Source organism: Anabas testudineus, chromosome 9, assembly GCF_900324465.2.
Source record: "Anabas testudineus chromosome 9, fAnaTes1.2, whole genome shotgun sequence".
Classification (NCBI taxonomy): domain Eukaryota; kingdom Metazoa; phylum Chordata; class Actinopteri; order Anabantiformes; family Anabantidae; genus Anabas; species Anabas testudineus.
Window position 1 is genome coordinate 1966639 of NC_046618.1, and position 16505 is coordinate 1983143.

The 16505-nt window shown below is 40.4% G+C and overlaps 2 protein-coding genes across 3 annotated transcripts; one reads left to right on the plus strand and one right to left on the minus strand.

Annotated features, from left to right (window-relative positions):
• The first annotated feature begins 85 nt into the window (after positions 1–85).
• Positions 86–4886, plus strand: fam151b (family with sequence similarity 151 member B). 2 transcript variants are annotated; one of them, XM_026344264.1, is made up of 6 exons: positions 86–121; positions 400–525; positions 1444–1603; positions 1895–2112; positions 2739–2874; positions 4219–4886. In XM_026344264.1, exons 2-6 carry the CDS (start codon positions 405–407, stop codon positions 4355–4357), a joined length of 774 nt encoding a protein of 257 aa, XP_026200049.1. In that variant the 5' UTR covers positions 86–121; positions 400–404; the 3' UTR covers positions 4358–4886. The 2 variants fall into 2 exon arrangements, with proteins under 2 accessions (XP_026200049.1, XP_026200048.1); XM_026344263.1 differs by having other exon boundaries at positions 87–235; positions 4219–4883.
• A 920-nt stretch (positions 4887–5806) lies between these two features.
• On the minus strand, positions 5807–15199 carry ankrd34bb (ankyrin repeat domain 34Bb). The gene is made up of 3 exons (XM_026344262.1): positions 15144–15199; positions 7442–7721; positions 5807–7354 (listed from the first exon to the last, which is right to left on the minus strand). The coding sequence occupies exons 2-3, from the start codon at positions 7642–7644 to the stop codon at positions 5872–5874; spliced, it is 1686 nt and encodes a 561-aa protein (XP_026200047.1). The 5' UTR covers positions 7645–7721; positions 15144–15199; the 3' UTR covers positions 5807–5871.
• Between the last annotated feature and the right edge of the window lie 1306 nt (positions 15200–16505).

Sequence of the window (16505 nt, forward strand, 5' to 3'; positions counted from 1 at the left end):
GTAATTTACCAGTGAAGTGGTAAAAAAAAAAAGCACAGTGACAAAATACTGCTCGTTGTTTTATTTTGAAAGGCTGTAAGCGGAAATGGATGTGTTACCTGTGTGAATGTGACGCAGTCATGTGAGCTCATGTTTCCCTTTAATACATCGACGTTTCTTTCCCGTGGAAACAAACATAGAAGTGCTTTCATTTTAATCGGGTTTTTTCTACTTTATGTCGTTTGGAACTTAAAGGGTAATTCAGCTAGAATACTTGTCAGCTGCTTTTTGCTAGCTATACTCTCTAGCTAACATTAGTGGATGTATCCTTCCCAGTATTCTGTAACTCAGTCAGTCTGGGATGTGAAGCGGCAGGTCAAGTTTGACTTTTTGTAACTTAACGTAACTTTTTGTCTGCAGGGAACATGTCTGACCAGACGCTGGACTATTTCACAGGTCCGAGTGGGATAAAGAAGAGGGACGCTGCTGAAGTGAGATGGTCACACGCTGTCAACAGCAGGAGCAGACTGACGGAGGCTCTAGCAGGTACTTCTATGTTGTTGCTGTCTGCTTCGACAGACACAAAGCTATATCTTTTATCTCTTTGAATGATGTGAAAGGACAAATAAATCCTTAACGCTTAACTTTACAGATAAAAGCAGTAACTGGTGTGTTCAAATCCCACTGGACCCAGTCGTCACTAAACAACCACTAGAGTCAGATCATCAAACCTGGGCTAGATTATCAGGAAGAAGTCGAAAGAGTTGTTGCAGATTAGTGAACACTTTATTTGATTTGTGTAAATACAATAAAGTGAAATGGAGTGTAAAAACAATTTACACCATAGGTTTAGATGTGTGAAAAAGCAAGAAAGGGTGGTTTCACACTGTTCCTTTTATCACATATGCACCACCAAACACCAGGTCCAGATCAGATTAAACAGTTGCTATTTGCGTTGAACAGATGTTAAATGGATGGAGGTCAAAACTATTCACTATTCATCCAAGTAGACTGAAGAAGCTACTAATTGGAAGCTAAAATGGGAGTCCAATTTAACCTTAGTTATGTTTTGTGTGTTGTGAGTGTGGATTGATAATAGTTAACAATTGCCTGCCATGTCACCCAAATTATAAGCCTGGGTTTAAAAACAGAAATTAAAATTTTAAATAAAAACTAAAATATAGAGAATAAAACTGAAAACACTGACCGCAACATGGCTCCATAAGGTCAAATATTATCTGAAGAAGTAAACACCATATAGTGAGATTTCAGATAGACATGAGAGGAACATCAGTAAGCTACTGAGCACTAAACAAAGTTTCAGTAGGTTTTCAGTAAGTTAATGAATGAATTTGAATTTGGTCTGAACAGATGCAGTCACAATATAAACTCTGAGTTTCATGAACAGTGACAGACATTTTTTGTGTGACCCAGCTATTTTTGACCATGAACTTTCATTCCTAGGTCCCACTCATATGATTGAGGCTGACATCATTATAAGAGGCCGTGACCCCAAAGAGCCAATCATGGCACACCCCCCAGATACAGACAGTGACATCACACTGAAGGAATGGCTGGAAGGAGTAAAAACACACAACAAGGGAATAAAACTAGACTTTAAGAGGTGAGAACTAGTTTATCTTTGGATTGATTGGCCAGCTTGCAGAAGCCTTCCAGTGGGCCGACCAGAGTGATGGTAAAACTTTCCGTGTATAGACTGGCGAAGATGTACTGTACATAACGCTTTGGGAGCGTCCAGAGAAAGTGTCACGGCAGAGCAGACAGAGATTTATTTCTAGTATGTGTTCAGATGATGTTTTAGAACTTTGATGTTTTTAAACAGAATGCAGTATACAAGTTACAACTAAACTGTGACTGTGTGTGTTGCTCACACTGCGTTGTACTCTCCATGCAGCCTGGAGGCAGTGTCTCCATCTGTGGCTCTGCTGGAGGAGGTGCTGACAGGGCCTAGTCGTCCTGTTTGGGTCAATGCAGACATCCTCCCTGGTCCTGGGGGACAGGCCAGACCTCTGGAGCCTCAGGCTTTTCTTTCTGCTGTGACAACTCTTCCCACTCACACTGTGCTCTCTCTTGGCTGGACTACAGGATGGACTGCTGGCATAGTTAACCCAGGTGACGACACATCAGCACGACAGGCTGCGTTTCCATGAAGACTTTTACTATTACTACTTGTGATCTCTGACCCCTTATACATCAAGTCTAAAATAGGCCATCAAGGTTTTTAGCACTGCAGCCAATTTTGAGGCTGACATCAATATCAGTGTTTAAAAGCTTCTAAAATTTCAACTATGGAATATTAGGAGAGATGGTGCGAACTAATAGTGTTATATTATATATATATATATATTATATTTGTTTATTCTGCCTTGCATTTACAGTATATAATCTTTATTTTAAACTGCAAATATTCAATTTAAGCTCCAGTTCATATACTATAAATGGTGTGGCTAATGAACTAATAAGTTAGCTAAGTGCCAGAGGCAAACATATTAGTCACCTGCTTATCTAGCATGTTTTATAATATATTATAAAATAAAATATATTATAAAATATACTTTATATAAAGATTTACTGTGGATGTATGTCATACGAACGCACAGTAGGAAGTGATGCTTGAAATGCGACCTAAGCACACATACATTATGTGTTTTAGTTGTTTTGATGTATTTATGATTGGTTTAGATCTGCATATATTTATTTACCTTAAGATTAATTTGTTTTGTTATCAATGTTTTCAGGTTACAGCTGGGACATGGTGCGTGGGATGGAGGAGGTATGTAGAACACTTCAACATCCAGTCACTTTCCCAGTGCGGGCAGCTCTTCTGGTCCAGTCGTTCTCCCAGCTCACGTGGCTGCTGCAGCAGTCAGACAGGTAACTATCAACACAGTGGGATTGACTTGAGTAAAATCCAACCTCCAACTGCTCTGATTCACTCTGAAACGTAGCATGTGTTCATGTTTGAGTCCTGTATAAATGAACACTATATCACATGACATGTACTAATTAACATGACAAAAACTTAAAAGCAGCATTTTGTGAATTATTAGACCATGTCAACAACCAAGAGCTTTAAGCCTAATGAAAGATATTCCGCTGTATATTAATTGCGCTTAACCAGTTAGACTGGTTCACATGCTATCAAGAGATTTTAGACAATTATTTTTAAGATAATTTATATGACGTGATTTTATGAGTACCTGATATAAGTCAAAGTCAACTTTATCATCAACTCTGCTATACATCCAGGACATATAGTGGATTTAAATTGTGTTTCTCTTAGTCATGCATATTGTCAAATAAAAAAGCATAGAAATAAAATAAAGACTGCAAGTGTTAGAAGCATCAGCAGCTTAGGTCTGTCAACATTGTAGTGCAAATGGCCTGTGGAGTGTCCCACTGACCATTTAGACAATTGTAATGCTGATTATGTGTTGCAGAGTTATTTCACACAAAAGGAAAAACATCTCAAATTTAAAGAGCCTACTATAGGACAGAGTGAGGCAAGGAGACATTGTTTCTTTGGAGCTACATATCCAAAGTGTGAGACATTGATCAAGGTCTCATACTGGTGTTATAACAAGTCTGCCTAGGGGAGGCTTTCCCACCCACCTGGTGTGTCTCAGCCATCCTGCATAGTATGTCTAGTGGCTGAACCTAGGACAGCTGTGGTTACGATTGTTGTACAGTCGTTCACCAATGATGTCATGGTGAAGTGTCCTTGGTCAAGACACTGAACTAAGTTACTTCCTGTGGTCAGGGCAGTGCATTGTACGGCAGCTTTAAATGGTTGAATGAGAGGCAACATTGTAAAGCACTTTGCATACTGATAGAAAAGCTCTATGCTGTGTATTGTAAGTGCAGACCATTTACCATTCCCCAAGAGAAGCAGGTTATGCTGAAACTGGCCTATGGGTGGATGTCCCTCCTTGAATGACAGCATTTGAAGCTGGCAAACTTTGGTATGGCCTAAATACAACTTTTCAATTGATCCACTATAGTTGTCTCTGACATACAAATGATAGTTTAAAAACAAAGAGTAGACAAATTAATGTGAACACAAGTCTCCAACTGATAGTCTTTGTTCAGTTAGGGCAACTACTGCTTGTTCTTCTAACAACTATTGACATGACCTCTTGCACAAATAATTGTTTTCTGACTTGAGTACTGACATACTATGTGTTGGCTCTTAATTCTGCATTCCTATGTTGTTCACAGGTACACTCTAACAGTGTGGACTGGCCAGAATGACAAGTTTACACTACATGACTTACTACCCTACAGAAACATGTTTGACATCAGTAGGATCTACTATGACCTACCAGACTTGTTAAGGACAGAGCTCAGTATGACATAACCACTTCACATGCATTTTGTTTTGGTTTGACAACACACTGATGCCCCCAAGTGGAGAGAAGAAAGCCAAACGTGTCTCCTGTGGTTTATCTGCTGTCCACAGCGATTCATAACCTGGGGGTTGCGACCACCCAGGCAGCTGCAAGGTGAATCTTAGGGGATTTGTGATAATGAAGAAATATTTCTGCTTCACAAATTAGACATATTTAGTTCTTTTTCTATAATGGTTGCATTTTCCTTGTGAAATAAGAAGACTTCTAGTCTGGCAACGTAACAGACAGTCAAATGTGTTTCACATTATCTAGCAAGTGTCCAAACAAACTACTGCAGTATCACAACCTCAACATAAAAAGGATTACAATTCATTTCTCAATTTATTTCTTAAATAAAAGTAGCATAACCTCAGAGTTCTAAATTTAAATTTATAGTAAATTAGCATGATCAACAATGGAAAAAATACTCTGAAGAACTGTTGTATTGTAATATAGTATTGGGTCATTATTATTGATTATTTTTTTACCTTGTTGTAGCTGGTTGAGTTGTATATAATTCTGATTATGTGAAACATTAAAATTTTTTAATCTAAAGAAATGCACAGCCTTTTGGTATCAATTGTGGCTAAGTAAATGTTTTAATATGCAAAGTAACTAAAGAAACTAAAGCTGTGATTTAAAAAATGGAATTGAGAAAACATTGGGCTCTCCAAGGATCAGACATATAGAGGCCTAAACCTCGTTGGTGATAATTGCTGTTCAAAATATTTCCTTCTCTGAGCAGTGCTGAGTATAAACTCCAAAGAAAACTTGTTTTCACTGTGCCTTTTACCACATAAAACCGTAGGTTGCACATCTTGATACAAAGCCACTCAAATATTTGGTACAAACAAGGTTTATTGAGAACAGAGAGTGCAGTATAATACAGTTTAATGAAGGACTGAAGGCTGAGTGCCCCACTTAAGTGTTGCCACTGGCAACTGGGAACACGTGATAAGAGTATTTGAGAAGGTTTTATATTTTCAAGGATGCAGATTTCCTAATTGCCAATTTAGATGAAACATTCTTCTAAAAGAGTAAGCTCTCCCAACACAAAGAGACAAGACTGGAGAAAAATCTGTAAGTGCAAGGCTTCTATGTTTCCTCAGTTTATGTAGACAGATACCTTTGTATTCCATGATGAAGACATGCAGTTCACTTCTTGTTTGAAATTTAAACAATGCATATATAGGTGAATAAACAGAAGATGAAATAATGGATTATTTATGCATTTGTACTGTATATATTTGGCCATCCTTTGTATCACTAGAAAAATGCAAACAATCAGTTTTTCTAAGCCAAAACTGGCAAACAACCAGTATCTGTTTTCTGGGAAAGTGCTAGTGTAAGGGGGATTTTATTTTTTTAAATTAAAGAAGTTTAAATGCACTGAAGTTACATGACCTGACATTAGATACAATAAAGCAATGTATCATACTGGTGAAAGCACATACATTTTTCTTTACACGTGCCAAATTTTATTCTAGTGGCCAAAAGTTTCCTCAAAGTTGAACAGGTGTGTAATCTGCTCACTCTGCATTGAGTGGCGTCTCCAAAGCATTTTCTTGGCTTTTAGATCTCTTGGAAAAACAGGTGCACATGGTAGAATGGGCTTTGACCCTGAAAGAACACTGTTCTTGCTACTTCCACTTAAAGTGTAGGAAGATCTGGAGCTGACCCCAATGTCTGGTATAGGAGCATGGGGCTTTAGAGGAGGAAGGTATCCAGGACGAGTGTGGGCAATGTGATCCAGGAGAAGGGCACCTGAGCCTCTTTGCTCTAGCCCAGCTGTGCCTCGTCTCTGGACAGAGCTCTCCAAGGACTCCCTGGATCCTGAAAGAGTGGAAGATCTGCTGTTAACCAGCTTGTGTCTTTCTGGTCCCATTCCAACCCCGCTGCCATTTTTGGAGGTGTTGTCTCGGCCAAACTGTGGTAACTGAGAGTCAGAACTATAGTGGTCAAAACCAATGTTCCGCCGACGGACCACGTTTTGCAGGCTTGACACATTCAATTGTCTTAGACAGTCAGAGGAATCTTCATTCACAGGACTGGATTCATTGGGAAAGGGACTTTCTTGATGCAAATTTGGGTGTGACACAGAATGCAGTGAACTTGCAGCACTGTCATATGACATCTTTCTTCCAAATACTCTTCTTCCACCTCCTCCCCTATTCTCATTTCCCGACATGTTATCTAGTGCTTTCAGAAGCCCAGATGCATCTTTCACATCGATGCTGTGGTGGCGTGCTACAGCTGGGGGTCTTCCGTGGATGGCAAGGCTGTTGACTGTAAAAGACAGCTCCTCCTCAGGTGTAATTTCCACTGGCTCTTCTGTCAAAGAAGAGGTCTGGCTCTGCTGGAGCAGCACTGAAGGACTTTTGGACCACTGCTCTGAGTGTAGTCTGTGGAGATTAAGTCGCTTATCCACTCCAGGAACACATATAGGATTAGGATGCTGGATTGGAGAACCTGGTTGAGATGTGACTAGTCCAGGTCCTGAGCCTAAATACTGGGGATTCCTGAGACCAACAAGGGGACTGCCAGGTTGAGAAGTACTTGCTGTGGAGCCCTGAGGAGGTGTTCGTGACTGGACCTCAGATGCAGACAGGTAACATGATGTTGGGGTGTAATGCAGACGCTCCTCGAGGTCGGGAGGTGGTGGAACATTAAGGTACTGCTTAGTTACTTGATGGCCAGATGGCAGTTTGTTGGTGGTGATGATAATGACCTCCTTACCCTTTGCTTTGCAGGCATTCAGGAGGACATTGAGGACCTCCCTGTTACCTGAATTCACAGCATAAACCAATGCAGACAAGCCTGCATGATCTTCCAGAGTTGGATCTGCTCCACTGCTCAGAAGTAGTGACAGAACTTCAGCTCCAGCCTGTTCAAGGCATGCATGCATTAGAGCTGTTTTCCCCGTCTTGTCTTGTATGTTTGGATCAGCACCATTTTCCAGAAGGTACCTACAGGGAGTAAAGATCATATTTATTACACCAGCTTTTAATTCTCAACATAAATATGCTTTCAATAAATACCCTGAAAAGACGTACCAAACCATCTTGTGCTTGGGTACACTTTGAGAATCTGTATGATGTGTCTTGCAAGCCACCATAAGGGGTGTCTCGCCATGTTCGTTACTCTCATTTATGTAGGCCCCTCCTTCAAGGAGCAGCCGAGTCAGACGCAGACGACTCAAATAGACAGCCTTTAGCAGGGAACTGCCATCTGTACGAACCTCTGTAGACTGATCCATTGCAAGGAACCTGGCCTTTAATCCACCTTCAGTATCTCTGATCGTCACTTTGTCCAAAGGCGACTACAGCTGTTAATCTGCAATAAAAGCAAAAGAATAGTAAGTTCTTACGTGTATTTCCATCAGACGGACTGTTTTTAGTGGCTTTGAAGTGTGGGTCTTCAAACTACACCAACCTTTTGATAAACTGGAATGGTAAATTTGTACTTTTTAGTCATTTGTACTCTCCCCCCCTACTCACCCTTTTTAGATGTAGTTATATCCATTACATGTACACACTGAGATATTCACATACTTGATATAAATGTTACTAGTCATTGAAAAAACACAGTGTGTTTGGCACGCTCTTGGTGCATGTCACAGGGTGCATTCAAAAGTCTGTTTTGGCTGGATGAGTTACTAAATAGGCAACACCCAATTTGGGTTTCTGCTTTGTTGTGCATTTATCTGTGTTGCTAGTTTTCACAGAGTTGCAGTTGGGAGAATGAAAACATATATACCTGTATCTTAAATGGTGTTAGCCTTTTAGTGGTATTTATTAAACCGTAGTAGAAAACTAGGTAGAATCTTGGATCTACACTCCCCTCTAAAAGTACTGGAAAATTAAAGCCAGTTCCTTTAATTTTGATTTAGATTGAAAACATTTGGGTTTGACATCAAAAGATGAATATGAGGCAACAGATCAACATTTCACCTTTCATTTCCAGGTGTTTATGTCTCGATTTGATACACAACATTTACATTTAGTCATTTGGCAGACACTTATCCAAAGCGAAGGGGAAAGCCATTTAAGTAAAGTGCTCTAGGCAGAACAGCTTCCTTTTCATGAGGTGTAAGTGCAAGACATTTTTTTTTAAGACGTAAGTTCAGAGAAAGTTGCAGAATAGTTGTGTGATTTTTGAAAATTGGGAATGCAGAGGAGGTTAGGCCGTTCCACCATCGTGGAACCACTGAGCTGAAAGGTTTAACCTAGGACCTTTTGAAATGAAGTAAGGGGACCATGAGACGTCTTTTGATGACAGAGAGCAGCAGACAGGAGAGATGGCCTGGATGAGGGAGTTGACCACTCTGTAGGCAAGGCTTAGGGCTACGAACTTAAAGCAGACAGGTACAGGAAGCCAGTGCAGATATCTAAAAAGTGGTGTAACATGTCCTTTTTGGCTGTTTAAAAATGAGATATGCTGCTGCATTTGGGATCGTCTGGAGGGGTTTGATGGTGCATGCCGGTACCCCCATCAGTAAGACATTGCAGTAGTCAAGCCGAGATATGACCAGAGCCTGCAAAATGAGTTGTGTTGTATAGACCAACAGGTAGGGTCTGATCTTTCTGATGTTGAAAAGGGCAAATCTGCATGCCATTGAGACCGAGTTGATCATCAGTGATCATCCGCAGGTTTCTGGCAGACTTAGTAGGGACAATCACTAAAGACCCTTTGTTGATGCTGATTTAGTGTTGTATTGTAGGTCTCGGTGCGAAGACAAGAACTTATTTCTTGGAGAGGTTAAATTGAAGAGGCCCTTCTCTCAAGACAAGTGAGATTTGATACCTAAGAACCAGGATCTGGTGGTTAACCACGTCAAAGGCTGCAGATAGATCAAGTAAGATTACAATGGAAGACTGAGCTGCAGGTTTTACAGCCTGCAGGGACATGACCTTCAGGAGTGCTGTTTCTGTGGAGTGACCACTCTTGAAGCTAGACTGGTTGACATCAAGGAGGTCATTCCTAGAAAGGAAGACAGCCAGTTGATTGAAGGCTGCTCATTTAAGGGTCTTGGCCGGGAATAGAACAAGAAAGACGGGTCTGTAATTCTCTAAAAGGGAGGTGTCAAGAGTAGATTTCTTAAGGAGTGGTTAGATGAGGTGGGAAAGGTGCCTGTTGTGAGAGATGTGTTAATGATTTGTGTAATGACTGGGGTTTGTGTGGATGGAGTTGAAGGAGAGTGGAGGGGATGGGATCAAGAGAACAGGTGGTAGGATGGTTTAAGGGTATATGCATCGTCCTCAGTCAGAGTGGCAAACAAGGTGAGCAATGTGCTGTTAGATGTTAGTAGGATGTCTCTGTTCAAAGGAGAGAACTGGGAAATGATGGTTGCAAAGGTGTTGGCAGTGAGAGAGGTGGATGCGGAAGATGGAGAGGAATGACTTGAAAGTGGAGAAAGGCTTCCTGGTGTCAGTAGTTTTGAGTCAGAGTTTTTCCTGGTAGTAATTTTTGCTTTGTTGATGCTATGAGAAAAAAAACACAAGCAGGCTCTGATACTCCACTAGAGCAGATGGAGTTTTGGACTTGCACCACTTCTCTCAGCACTCCTGAGCATGATGTGTTGTTCACAGATCTGGTCAGTGAGCCATGAATTAGGAGCTAATGCATGGCCAGACAAGTAGTGTAGTGCAGAATCTGTCAGTGGCTGTGTCTGTGTAAAGGGTAGAGAAGACTTGTGGTGGGGATAGGATAACAGAGACCAGGGATGAAAACTGTTTAGGATTGAGGGTCCTGAGGTTCCTGCAGAGAGTTACGTAGTTAAGTAGAGTGGGAGTTTGTGACGTTTGGGAGAGTGTTTAGAATTGCAAGGACTCTCAAGATGATGAGAGTAGTGCCATTTTGAGAGAGCAGCATGTCAAGCTCATGAAAGAGCTAGGTGCCTTAAATATGTGGCTATTTGGCTACAGCTGAAACCACCCCTCAAAACTTGAAGAAGAAGATGGCACCTTTTGTTTTAACCCACTTCATGAACAAAAGTACCCCAAACCACTCATTAGCAAGAAGAATAGGAAAGCCAGGCTTCTGGGACAGGCTCAGCAATCTTTATTGATTATTTAACCCATGATGGCAGCAGCAAAATTAACTCAGAAGTCTACAGATACATTTAGTCTGCCAATTTAAAGAAAGATGCAACCTATCTGATTAGAAGATCCTTCATCGTGCTGTATGTATAAAGACCCAAAACACACTGCAAAACAAAAAGGAGTCCATCAGGGGAAAGATTTGGGAGGTTTTAGACTGGAAAAGTCAGTGTCCAGACTTAAACCCCATAGAGCATTTTACCTGTTAAAGATGAGACTGAAAGGAGTAACCACCAAAGATAAACAACAAGAAAAAGCTTCACAAGAGAAGAACGCTAATGTTTGGTGATGTCAGTGGGTCACAGGCTTGATGCAGTTATTGCAAGCAAACATTTTTCAACTGAATATAAAGTCTTATTAACTTTAATCTATTTTAAGTCTACATGTTCAAATACGTTTGCTCACATAAAAAAAGGGTGGGTTTAAACAAAAGGTGTTATCTTCTAAGTTGTAAAAGCTCTATATTACTAGTTGCCATAATAGAAAAAAAGCTACATGAAGACAGTGAAACGTGAAAGAATTTGGCACATACTTACTTCAGAACTCTGAATTGACCATTAATGTTAATTAAATTGATTTGCCTATGTATGTTAGTACTGTGAGCACTTGCGACCTCTCTGGTGTGTACTGCTTATCTCATCCAGCGCATGCTGCAATGGGCTCCAGCCCACTCTTGACCCTGAACAGGGTACGGCGAATAGCAAATGGATAGATGGTATCCATAGCAACAACATTTGATTATCAAAGTAGATGACTGTAGCACATTCACAGCATAGATCTATTGTTAAGGCCTCAGAAAGTTCACATCACACTGAGATAAATGCCGGAGAAGGAGAAATCCATTTTCTGTAAAATCCACGACAATGTCAAATATACATGATTTCTAGCAATAGATTAAAAATATACAAAAGCACATGTAGTCCTTGAAACCATACTCTGAATGTCATTCAGTGCTGGAAGAGTCTTATGACTACTGTTCACCTTTCCAGTTGTAGCTCTGCAGCGATTGCAAAGCAGCAGCTGCTACCTGACCTCTTTGTACTACTGTGAGAATCCTTGTGTTGCCTTGAATTTTTCAGTCATGGGCAGATTTCTAGTGGTGATGATGTATATACACGCAATTGGGTTTGTACACACTTCAAGATTTACTTGTATGTAAAGTTGCCGATGTAACTACAATTTACAATAGATGAGACTTCACAACAATCACTGCTATATTGGAGAATTTTCCAGCTACTGTGGGTGATGTTACAGGGTCTTTATTCACGAGTGGACTCTGAATAAAGACACTGACTGAGGCACCAACAAGATGAAGTCAAGTTTTTTTTTTTATTCACAGTTAAAGCTGTGGCGGCTGGTTAGTGTAGTGGTAACATCACCGCCTCCCATGTGGGAGACTGGGGTTTAAATCCCAGCTATGGCTACCTCCAGTAGGGGTCCTTAGGCAAGACCTCCTCACGCTGCCCTGCCTACCCTTGTAACTTGTAATGACTTGTAAGTCGCTTTGGATAAAAGCGTCTGCTAAATGACTATAATGTAATATAATGTAATGTAAAAGTTTCCAATTTTCTTGGATTATGTACTTAACAATGTAGAACTGCTGTGAACAAATTTGCCAACAATCCAATGAGTACTGCTTTCTATGAGTTTGACAACTTCTGTGTTGTATTCAGTGACAACGAACAGTATGAGCACAACTATAAACATGATTTCAATGAGCCTGGGTCTATGTGGCCATCACGTAGACACAGGTAGCGTGGTACCTGGTCTGGTAAAGGAGTAAATGATCAAAAGCTAAATGTTTCTGTACACCTCTAAATTCATCTTGCTGCTATCAGTGCTATGGTAGCCTAATGGTTTGTGCACATGTCACATAAGTGCAAAATCTGCAGTTCAAGTCCAGCTGGGGACCTTCTCTCTCCCCCCCATGTTTCCCATCTGCTTCTATAATATCAAAAAAGACTAAACGCAACATAAGTCAACAAAATCAGCTAAGAACCTGTTAGCTGACCTGTCCTAGAAGCAACCATGCAGCCCTAGCCGTGGCACTAGAGAAAGTCTTTCTCCATCACTTTGTTAGAGGATTATCTTGGTCTCATCTGTCCATAAAACTTTCCTCCTTGATTTTTGTGACTCGTCTTTGTACGCTTTTGCAAATTCTACCCAGGCTTTCTGATTCTTTCTCCTGATTGGGTTGCATCTTGTGGTATGGCCTCTGCTTATGAAGTCTTAATCCAGTGGGTGATATTTACACCTCTGCTCTGTGGACGTTGTTGGTGACGTCACTGACTGTTTACATTACATTACATTACATTACAGTCATTTAGCAGACGCTTTTATCCAAAGCGACTTACAAGTCATTACAAGTTACAAGGGTAGGCAGGGCAGCGTGAGGAGGTCTTGCCTAAGGACGCCTCCCACATGGGAGGCGGTGATGTTACCACTACACTAACCAGCCGCATTTAGAGTTATAGTTAATACTATTGTCATGAGCTGTTGTTTTCTTTAGCCAGCCTTTTCCATTTTCCAAAAAGGCTAAGACTTAGTTATAGTTATTCTTTGAACAATCAATCTCACAGGACACACCTGGTTAACAAGGCTAAGACTTAGTTATAGTTATTCTTTGAACAATCAATCTCACAGGACACACCTGGTTAACAAGAAGCCACTGTCAGTAACATATTCCAATACTTTTGCTCACCTACCATTTGGTCATCTTATACAAAAGGTGTTAAGTCATGTCTTGTTTATTATATCTATCAACAGGAAAGAGAAGCTGAAATTCTAAACTTTCCTCTCATGTTTATCTTTTCGTCTTGAACCTAAATGTATTTGGTCCATAGTGACACCTTGACAGTACTTGTTCTGACCAACCAACATTTCAAACGTATAAAAATTAATATAATTAAAGTGATTACATAAAAAGCAGCAATCTTCATATTTGAAAAGCTGTAATCCTCAAATATTTGGTGTATTGTATAAAAAAAAGGCCTAAACTGATTTGCACATGCAAGGCTTCCCTCACACCTTTTTCAAACCACTTGTCTTCTCTGTCCAATATGTGAACCTCTGTTCACATATTGGACAGAGAAATCTACACAGTTGATTTAGGTCCTGAGGTGTTACTACTCCTGTTTAGTGGCTGTTTGGCATTCTTCACTGCACTGGACCGCAGACACTATATTGCTCATCTTGTATTCTAGAGCCCGATCTTTGGTGTGGACGAGTCTCTATCTGAGTGTGTTGCTGTGTTTTCTAAAAATTCTTTTCAGCTTCTCTGAATCCCCAGCTATGTAAGCTATGTAAGCAAAACAAGGTTTTTGCGTTGGACCTGGGACTCTGGCTGTTCCGTTCTTTTGCTGCCTTGTTGAAGGGCCAATTGAGACAATAGCTTGTTTTTTACCCATCGACATCTCTCTGGTTTCCATGTTGGTTACACCTCTTAACTCTAAATGCAGGGAAAACCTAAATCTGAAACTGAGCGTAGACATTCAGTGCTATTTATTGTTTGAATCATCAATGTAATAGAACACACCTGGACAACAAAATACACAGTCACATGTTCCAATCATTTTGATCAAGTGAAAAATGGATGGATTAAAAAAAAGGTGCTTTTCCAAGATGTTTATCAGATCCAGACTGAAGACTAGTCCAATAAAAGTTGGTGTATGGTGGGCCTGTTTGGGCAAAAGTCCAGGGCTAGCTTTGGTCCCTGTCCAGCCGTGCTCAGCTCTGATACTGATCCTTGCTTGTTAACATGTACAGTGTTTACAATGAAGTAAAGTAAAGAATGAAAGAAGTCTTGACCTCTGCTGAACACATGTTGAAAATTCATCTTTTAGTGTGTTTTAGTGTGTGAGTTCTCGAACCTTATGGATTAGCAGCATTAAATGAACTTTGGTATTGTGCAGTAGTGTAATGGGTCATTTGGCAGAAATAAAGCGTAAGTGTGAAGAGCAGGAGGTTTTAACCTCAGTTAGTAGCCTTTTTCTGCTGGGTGACATTCAAACCCCCATCTGTGCTTCTTTGAGGGGGTCAGGGCTGGCCTTCAACTAGCACCAACACAGACAGAATCGCTAATGATAGAGGCACAAGAGAAAATGTCATTGCTTAACATTTTATCCCTCCACATGTGAAGGCCACACATTTTTTTCATTCCATACTCCACATAGAAAATGAGACATTGTTAACATTTGTGCCAAATCCTGATACTTGTGTATATGTGTATGTATATATAAACACATATATAACTTAAAGACTGTAAAGAGCGCTGGCTGTAAAGACTATATGCAATGCTGAACAGGAACCTATTTAGTTGCTGCACTAGAATATGCTTTCATTTCATCACAGTTCAAAATATGAATTGAATGAAATCAAAAATGTTTTTGTGAACACTACAGAAATAACTCTGCAAGGACAAACTAAATCTTCTAAAGCATCTTTACTCACGGCTATTACAAAAGCTTTTGATTTATGTAACTTATATAATCCTGTGTTACATACAATATTGTTGTCTTACATGTTGACACACAATATTACAAAGATATATATATACTAACAAGTAATGCATACATTTATTTCATACTAATTCCATACTAGTAAGTAGTGTAGTGCACAAATGAATACTAATTTGTTGTTGCTGTGTGTACAAACTTACCTGAATGTGTCGCATTCTTTACCGTTCCAGATGTTCCGAGTGCAGCCCCCGCCTCCAGCTGACAGGTCACTGTCAGTGTACAGGCTGAAGAGACACCAGTATGGAGAGCAGACATCCGTGCAGAGGAGTGACTGATGAAAGGAGGGAGCAAAGTCTAATATATGAGAGAGAAAGGCCAGCCTATGGCAGCAGAGGAGCAGGAAGCACGCAGCCAATGACAGCACATCCTATTATGAGCAGCCACAGTGCACATAGTGGTCTTTGGTACAGCATTTGCGCAGGTACGACTAATTTCTTTTCACCTTCAGGTATTCAGACTGTTGATGTGTGTTGATGACAACAGTGCCACCGACGTCAGCGGAAAGTCCAAGGCTGCAGACAGATTTATTTTGGTGATGACTGCACAACAGAGAGCTTCACGAATGCCGTGGACAAATTACCATGACATTATGTTCTTAAGTGAGCGTTGGAGAAGGGCTGGACAAAAGGTTTGATTGAGAAGAACTGAGATTTTATAGCTAAGAACACATTTAAATGTGGAACAACAGTAGCTTCTCAAAAGACATAACCAACCTGATGACCTTGTCCAAAATGTGAAAATCTAATGTCTGTGTTATAACAGCTCTTATGATGCACTATTCTTTCCCTAATAATGATTCATCTGTTCCAGTCATTTCCTCTTCACAGTGCTTCTACAGGAGAGAGTTTAACTTGACACATTATGATACAACACTGCGTGCTGGAGTTAAGGCCACAGTATGACTAACTCATTCATACTGTATGTGTTGTCAGCCAGATCTAATGGGAATATATGTAGTCCAGTATAATGTGTCAGTTGATCCAAAGATATGATAGTGAAGGTGTTGGGGCCAGAGAAGCATCATGTTCTTCAGTAGAAGGCTGAATTTACTGGTCAAGTTATGTCAGTGTTAACAAACAGTGGCAGTAAGTTGGAAAGTTTGTGAACTGAATGTCACAGTAGTAGTCCTAAAACAAACTAATGTGTTAAAGAAAATTAGGACAAAAACATCACACTTATTAAAGTATTTATTGTGGAAAATGGTCTAACCCTAAATATTCATGTGTGGCAGATACAGTATATGTAAACCCGGGCCTTCAGTAACTGGAGTGAGCAACATCTGCTGCACTAACTTGATGCATTTCCAGGAACTGTTTCTCAGTCCTGCACATCAGTTATACTGGACTGCTTCAACTCACATCAGCTGCCAGCTTCAGGGGCTTGCACAGCATTTCTATAGACTTAAGGTCGGGACTTTAACTTGGCTCCACATTACATTTCTTCTGCTCCTGTACAACTCGTGTGTTTTGTTATCTTGCTGCATGATAAGCTCACACATGGAC